Raw genomic sequence first — 8,166 nt, forward strand, 5'->3', positions numbered from 1 at the left:
AGTTTACAATTTCGTCCTCTTTTTATCTTCTGGATTTTGACCAGGGAATTGAATTACTAAGATCAAATTAGGATATACTACTAATAACTCCAGTTGACAGGAATAGCATGGGCATGGCACCATCCCATCTACACATCGAGCAGTTCGAGCAGTTTCACAGATTAGTTAAGAACTGGATGGATGGACCAGAGTACGCTGTAGATAACTAGTCCTACCACTTGGCTACACGCTATGCATGCCTGGACGGACGGCGAGTTGAACTATCAACGCGTATAGTCAAGTCACTGGAGTAGGAGTACTGGTACGGGAGGCAGGCAGCTCAGCTAGATCATAACAGCTACTCCTAGTAGCTGCGAGGAAGCAAAAGCTAGCTACGACGTACCCTCCCTGATTGGACGGGCGGCCGGGGTAGCATTTTGGACCGACCGGGGGTCATGCATAGCATCGGTACGTACCCCACGTATATACACATGCTGGTTCGATCGTTCATAGAGTTAACTGCGGTAAAAGAAACACATGTGCTCCAGTCCGTAGGGTACCATTCGTCACGAACTCCTGTTCCCGCTAGCTCCCACGCCATCATATATACCCATCCACCCGTCTGCCCTGCCGGCACCCGCCTTGAAGCTTCCTTGCTACAACAAGTCGCCACCAGCAGTCCACAGTCCACGCGCGAGAGCGCACGGCACCACAACTGTTTACCTTCCTTTCCGCGGCAGTCGGCAGCTAAAGCTAGCCAGGAGGCATGCAGGGCGGCGGCGGAGGGATGGAGGAGACACCGGCGGCGGCCAAGAACCGCGGCGGCGGTGTTGGTGAGGGCGCCGCCGTGGAGGTGCAGGAGGGGCCTCGGTTCCGGCGGGTGTGCGTGTTCTGCGGGAGCAGCTCCGGGAAGCGCAGCAGCTATCGCGACGCCGCCGTCGAGCTCGGCAAGGAGCTGGTACGTAACCGATCCCTTTGTACTATCATGTTTAGTTAGTTAGTTAGTTAAGCATGTCGGGCACGCCTGTGTGGTGGCAGGTTGCTCGTGGGATGGATCTGGTGTACGGCGGGGGCAGCCTGGGGCTCATGGGGGAGGTCTCAGAGGCCGTCCACAAGGGCGGCGGCCACGTCATCGGGTGAGTCGATCCGTGCATACGCACCCTCTTGCATTATTGGACTCGTCGTCTGCCTTTTCTCTCTCTTATTCTACTCGAAGTGCTGTAGCCACCTTTCTGTCGACACTGAAGTTTCTCCAACTGGCCTAATTAACAGTATCGAAAATTTTAAAAAAATTAACAGTATCCATGTCCAAGTTGCTCACCGGCGGTCACGTTCTGCTTTTCTTTGATGTGCAGCATCATACCTACCACTCTCATGGGCAAGGAGGTACGTACGTTGGAGACGATCGAGATCGATCGATCGACACCATACCCCAATTAACCACCGGACAGGAGGAGACCATGCATGCAATTGCGGCGTAGCCGTAGCTTGTGCTAATGTAGTACTGTACTAACAAACTAGTACTAATTCATGCATGCAAAATGGAACAGATCACCGGGGTGACGGTGGGGGAGGTGGTGGCGGTGTCGGGGATGCACGAGCGGAAGGCGGCCATGGCGCGCAACGCCGACGCCTTCATCGCGCTGCCCGGCGGCTACGGCACCCTGGACGAGCTGCTCGAGGTCATTGCCTGGGCGCAGCTCGGCATCCACACCAAGCCAGTTAAGCTCATCAAATAACTGGCCTTAGCTGCTCTAGTTACTTAGTTAGCTCTGCTAATGGCGGATGGATGGGTGCAGGTGGGGCTGCTGAACGTGGATGGGTACTACGACTTCCTGCTGGCCTTCATCGACAAGGCCGTGGACGACGGCTTCATCAGGCCATCCCAGCGCCACATCTTCGTCAGCGCGCCCGACGCCAGGGACCTCGTCCGCAAGCTCGAGGTACTGTAAAAACTGTAATCACGCACCTTCCTTCGTCCTGCCACCTTCTTGCATGCATGCATGACTAGCTAGCTAGCTTGGTCCGTCCGGTCCATGCATCCACCCTCCAATCCAAAAAGAAAAAAGAGCTTAACTTGTCCGGGTCTCCGTCGGCTCCGTGTGCACGACGGCATCTGCGAGCTTCTTCCGGCCTACTACTAGCTACTTCTACTCTCTGATTAGTCGCCCTAGCTAGGTTGCTTGCTACGTGTCGAGTTGATAGTTGAACTCTCTTTCTCCATCAGTTGGGTGCTGATCAAAAGTTGCCATGCATGATTGCTCAGTGTCAGTGTGTATGTACTCTGGCAGAGCTGGTCTTCGTTTGCTTAGGTAGTAGTAGAAAAATCGTTTGAGTTAGCTAGTGGGCGGTCATAATTTTGATTCAGAATAGTTGATTAATCTTAATAGATTTTTTGATGTGATTAACTGATAATGTTCGCGTGCCGCGCTCAGGAGTACGTGGCGGTGGAGGAGGAGGACCCGGCGACGCCCAAGCTGCGGTGGGAGATCGAGCAGGCCGGCTACAAGGCCACGCTCCAGGCAGGGATCGCCCGCTGATCCATCGACGCTTGCTTAATTTATTATTACACTAGTCACCTACTACTACTGTATGGGACCAATTGGTTACTGGCCCGCGCCGCTAGTTGTTAGTTAATTAGTTTATTAGTACCATCACACGTACTACGCCATGCATTCATGCATGTAGTAGTACGGACGGAGGAACGGGATATTCTATTCCTCTTTGGTGCATACATGCATGCATTCCCGCGTGTTAAACTTCCAACACGTTCCAGTTTGTGCCTGCTGCTTACTTAGTCCTGTAGGCTGACGTACGGAAGTGTGTAACAGTGTTGCATCTATTTTGATTATGTGTAGGTGGCTGCAACAGTGGTGCGTATGGTTCATGCCATGATTAATCATACTTAAGTGTATTTTGTCTAGATTATTTGTGCACACTACTGGAAATTAACTGTACGCTGACGGCTTGGCTCTTGGCCGAGGACCAAACCACGGGCGCTGAGTTTAGTCCCCTTTACCTAAGGACGAGCGGCAGGAACGGTTTAAATAGTCAGATAGTTCAGAAGCAGTAAACTTCTATCTTCATTACATTTTTATTAAGAATATGGACTGTCACTATAAATCTTTACCTGTTCCAGACAGAGAAGGTCCATGGTGACAGTCCATATTCCTAAAAATAATGACGGATGCTGACGCTTTTTATTAATCTGGTTAATTTTTAAAAACAATCATATGTGTGAGAGCAATGGTCCAACCGTTTAAATCCACGGAAAATCATACGACGCTGGAAATCGCTCCCTTAGGTTGCGATAAATGTTTGGGCGTGTTTCGAAGAAGCCTCACCCGAGGCTGCTTGTAAATTGCACCATCTCTGAAGTAGTATCTGGGTATCGAGAGAAAATGTGTCCGGTTTGTGAAGGAAACGCGGGCCATGTTGCTCTATTGGACTTCAAACTTTTCATCCTCTCAAAGGAGACCATCACAAGACATGTGACAGGCCACTGCATTATTCGAAACTGCCTACAATATTTGAGACATTTATTGCATTGTTAGGGTTTCAGCACTGGGAATTATAGATCTGCATGGCGGACACATGAAATCATGCCGGGAAGCGGCATGTAAGATCTTATATGATATCTTCGTGACATGCGTAGGCCTTGTGCGGACAAGGGAGGGGCAGGCCCCACCATGGGGGGGGGGCGAAATTTCCTTAGCGACATGCCTCATCCAACCGTTTAAATCCTCAGGAAAATCGTATGTTGTCAGAAATCCTCGGGAGCTAGCACAGTGTCATCACATGGCCCATGTAGGATGTGGTAAAAGTTTGGGCGCGTTTCGAAGAAGCCTCACCTGAGACCGCTTGTAAACTGTACCATCTCTGAGGTAGTCTCTGGGTATCGAGAGGAATGTGTCCGGTTTGTGAAGGAAGTGCGGATCCTGTTGCTCCGTTGGACTCAAAACTTCTCGTGCTCTCAAAGGAGGCCATTGCATGACACATGCCAGGCCCCTGCAACTTTCGGGCCCACTGCAATATTGATATATTTGTTGCATTGCTAGGGTTTCGGTGCCGGAAATTGCAGCTCTGCAATATTTGAGATAACTTTATTATGATTATATCTGTTTTTGCTACAGGGATACATGAAAAAGAGGCATAAATGATGCTGACTATTAATCTTTGCCAAGAGCCCCACTCGGCAAGGTTACTCTTTCCGAGAGCCACTGCCTCTAAAAGTGATAACCTAGATCTAGGTTTGGGGGATCTTTTTTGAGTGCCCCACCGACAGGCACTTGGGAAAGGCAGCGCGGGATACTTAAGTGAAATTCCTCGTGTGCTCTCTCCTCATTCACACGCGCGGGAGATCTTTTGCCTCCTCCTCGATCTGCCGGAGCCCCCTCGGTCGGCCCCGCTGCCACCACCTCCTCCGCCCGCCGCCCCCGCTCGGTGGGCCTCCTCCTCCTCTGTCCGACCTCCACCATAGCATCCGTCGGCCCCACTCCACTGGCTGCCTCCTCCTCCCCGCCGACCTCCACCGCCCCCCTCCTCGGCCGCCCCCATTTGTGAGCTTCATTGTTGTTGTTTTTAGTAGTTTTTATTGGTTTATTTTGTAGTAGTGTCAACTAGATGTGGTAGTTTTTGTAGTAGTTTTAGTTATGGAGTAGTTTAATTTTGTAGTAGTTTTTTACTTAGTCTATTAAATTTTCTAGTGGATTTTCTGTATGTTGCATGTGTCTTGACTTCAAGTCCGATAGTTCGATAGAAGTGAGCGAGTGTCCACCATATTTGATAGATGAGAGATCATTTCAGATGAATGGTACCAACCGTGGTCGTAGGGGGCCACTCTTCCTCTACTCTGAAGGAAATATGCCCTAGAGGCAATAATAAAGTTATTATTTATTTCCTCATATCATGATAAATGTTTATTATTCAAGCTAGAACTGTATTAACCAGAAACATAATACATATGTGAATACATAGACAAACATAGTGTCACTAGTATGCCTCTACTTGACTAGCTCGTTGATCAAAGATGGTTGAGTTTCCTAGCCATAGATACGATTTGTCATTTGATTAACGGGATCACATCATTAGGAGAATGATGTGATTGACATGACCCATTCCGTTAGCTTAGCACTTGATCATTTAGTTTACTGCTATTGCTTTCTTCATGACTTATACATGTCCTATGACTATGAGATTATGCAACTCCCGAATACCGGAAGAACACTTTGTGTGCTACCAAACATCACAACGTAACTGGGTGATTATAAAGATGCTCTACAGGTGTCTCCGATGGTGTTCGTTGAGTTGGCATAGATCAAGAATAGGATTTGTCACTCCGATTGTCGGAGTGGTATCTCTGGGCCCTCTCGGTAATGCACATCACTACAAGCCTTGCAAGCAATGTGACTAATGAGTTAGTTACGGGATGATGCATTGTGGAAGGAGTAAAGAGACTTGCTGGTAATGAGATTGAACTAGGTATGTGGATATCGATGATCGAATCTCGGGCAAGTAACATACCGATGGACAAAGGGAATAACGTATGTTGTCATTACGGTTTGACCGATAAAGATCTTCGTAGAATATGTAGGAACCAATATGAGCATCCAGGTTCCGCTATTGGTTATTGACCAGAGACGTGTCTCGGTCATGTCTACATAGTTCTCGAACCCGTAGGGTCCGCACGCTTAAAGTTCTGTAACGATCGGTATTATGAGTTTTTATGTTTTGATATACCTAAGGTAGTTCGGAGTCCCGGATATGATCACGGACATGACGAGGAGTCTCGAAATAGTCGACACGCAAAGATCGATATATTGGACAACTATGTTCGGACACCGGAAGTGTTTCGGGAGGTTTCAGACATATACCGGAGTACCGGGGGGTTACCGGAACCCCCGGGGAATATTGGGCCTAATGGGCCCTAGTGGGAGAAGAGGAGGGGCGGCCAGGGCAGCCGCGCCCCCTCCCCCTCTAGTCCGAATTGGACAAGGAAGTGGGGCGGCGCCTCCCTTTCCTTCTCTCCTTCTCTTCCTTCCTTCTCCTCTCCTACTCCTACTTGGAAGGGGGGAGTCCTACTCCCGGTGGGAGTATGACTCCTCATGGGGCGCGCCATAGGAGGCCGGCCCCCTCCCCCTCCTCCACTCCTTTATATATGGGGAGGGGGGCACCCCTTGGAGACACAACAATTGATCATTGATCTCTTAGCCGTGTGCAGTGCCCCCCTCCACCATGATCCACCTCAGTCATATCGTAGCGGTGCTTAGGCGAAGCCCTGCGTCGGTAGCTTCATCAACACCGTCACCACACCGTCATGCTGACGAAGCTATTCCCGAAAGCTCTACTGGACCGTGAGTTCGCGAGACGTCACCGAGCTGAACGTGTGCTGAACGCGGAGATGCCGTACGTTCAGTACTGAGAATCAGTCGATCGTGAAGACGTACGACTACATCAACCGCGTTGTCATAACGCTTCCGCTTACGGTCTACGAGGGTACGTAGACGATACTCTCCCCTCTCGTTGCTATGCATCATCATGATCTTGCGTGTGCGTAGGATTTTTTTTTGAAATTACTATGTTCCCCAACAGTGGCATCCGAGCCAGGTTTATGCGTAGATGTTATATACACGAGTAGAACACAAGTGAGTTGTGGGCGATACAAGTCATACTGCTTACCAACATGTCATACTTTGGTTCGGCGGTATTGTTGGATGAAGCCGTCCGGACCGACATTACGTGTACCTTACACGAGACTGGTTCTATCGACGTGCTTTGCACACATGTGGCTGGCGGGTGTCAATTTCTCCAACTTTAGTTGAACCGAGTGTGACTACGCCCGGTCCTTGTTAAAGGTTAAAACAACACTAACTTGGTTAAAGCATAACTATCGAATTAGATGTGGTAGTTTTTGTAGTAGTTTTAGTTATGTAGTAGTTTTTTACTTAGTCTATTAAGTTTTCTAGTGGATTTTGTGTATGTGGCATGTGTCTTGACTTCAAGTCCGATAGTTCGATAGAAGTGAGCGGGTGTCCACCATATTTGACAGATGAGAGATCATTTCAGAGGAATGGTACCGACTATGGTCGTAGGGGGCCGCTCTTCCTCTACTCCTCCTCTGAGATCTTGTTAAGCAGAAGGTGCAAAGAAATAGCGACCATCACCGACAGTCGATGAAAGCCATTCTTGGAGAAAGAAATCGACATTTGACGTCGACGACCTATCTGGGCGAGTTCATCATATCATACCATGGTTAAGTACTATGGGCTCGCCCAGCTAGACCTTCAACAAAAGTCGAAATACCTGTCAGAGAGTCCACCATATTTACAACCACCTGAGAGATGAGAGTTGCAAGAGACGTCCCCGAAGGAAAGCAAATCGGTTTTTGACGGTGATGGTCGATCTAGGTGAGTTCGTCAAGTGTTACCTTGATAACGCATGATGGGCTCACCCAACTCAACTATCACCAAAAGTCGAAATACCCATGAGAGAGTGTCCACCATATATACAACCATATATAAGAGAGATGAAAGTTGTAAGAAATGTTCCCAAAGGAAAAAAACTACTTTTAATGATGACTTCCCGGATGGTCTGATATGCAATTTGCACTTTCAATTCTTGTTCTTCCTAGGCTGTTGGGGTGTGATATTTTTATTTTCATATGGGAAGTATTTGAGAGCACAATCCTTGGGTATTTCCTAATTGAAAAAGTGGACAATGTGATTACGATATTGTTAAGCTAGTTATATCTAATAGCTAAAGCAGTAAGGAGTCAAGAAGTTAATATGGTGACCGTGCTAACTTCTTGACTCTGTAGTGCTTAAGCTATCAGACATAACTAGCTTAGCAATATCATAATTACATTGTCCAATTTTTCAATAGGGAATACCCAAAGGTTATGCTCTCAATCACTTTCCATGCGAAGATACAAGTATCACTATCCAGCTACCTCAGAAAAATAAGAATTGCAAGTTCCGGTATTCGCATATCAAGGATGGAAGAAGATAACAATTCATAACTTGACGGCTTTCGGGTTCTTTATTTACTAAAGAACTCGAAAACTAGCAAGTTATGCATGGCTCTCTTCTTTGATTTGAGCAACATCGGAGTAGACTAGAAGTATTATTTGATGTTTGATTCTTATATTATTTTTTCATCATGTGTTGAAAGGTGTTAGCACTGATTGAT

At 47.9% G+C, this 8,166-nt stretch overlaps 1 protein-coding gene across 1 annotated transcript; it reads left to right on the forward strand.

Annotated features, from left to right (window-relative positions):
- The first annotated feature begins 602 nt into the window (after positions 1 to 602).
- Positions 603 to 2,847, forward strand: LOC125556543 (probable cytokinin riboside 5'-monophosphate phosphoribohydrolase LOGL9). Its single transcript, XM_048719257.1, has 6 exons — positions 603 to 937; positions 1,018 to 1,115; positions 1,335 to 1,365; positions 1,530 to 1,700; positions 1,779 to 1,922; positions 2,415 to 2,847. The coding sequence occupies exons 1-6, from the start codon at positions 746 to 748 to the stop codon at positions 2,517 to 2,519; spliced, it is 741 nt and encodes a 246-aa protein (XP_048575214.1). The 5' UTR covers positions 603 to 745; the 3' UTR covers positions 2,520 to 2,847.
- The last annotated feature ends 5,319 nt before the right edge of the window (positions 2,848 to 8,166 follow it).

Source organism: Triticum urartu, chromosome 5, assembly GCF_003073215.2.
Source record: "Triticum urartu cultivar G1812 chromosome 5, Tu2.1, whole genome shotgun sequence".
NCBI lineage: Eukaryota > Viridiplantae > Streptophyta > Magnoliopsida > Poales > Poaceae > Triticum > Triticum urartu.

Excerpts from the sequence above, each read along its gene's own strand:
- LOC125556543 (XM_048719257.1), top strand. The coding sequence starts at position 746 with ATGCAGGGCGGCGGCGGAGGGATGGAGGAGACACCGGCGGCGGCCAAG. Across the intron at positions 1,116-1,334 it reads GGCGGCGGCCACGTCATCGG|CATCATACCTACCACTCTCA; the intron begins GTGAGTCGATCC and ends TTTGATGTGCAG. Across the intron at positions 1,366-1,529 it reads CCACTCTCATGGGCAAGGAG|ATCACCGGGGTGACGGTGGG; the intron begins GTACGTACGTTG and ends AAAATGGAACAG.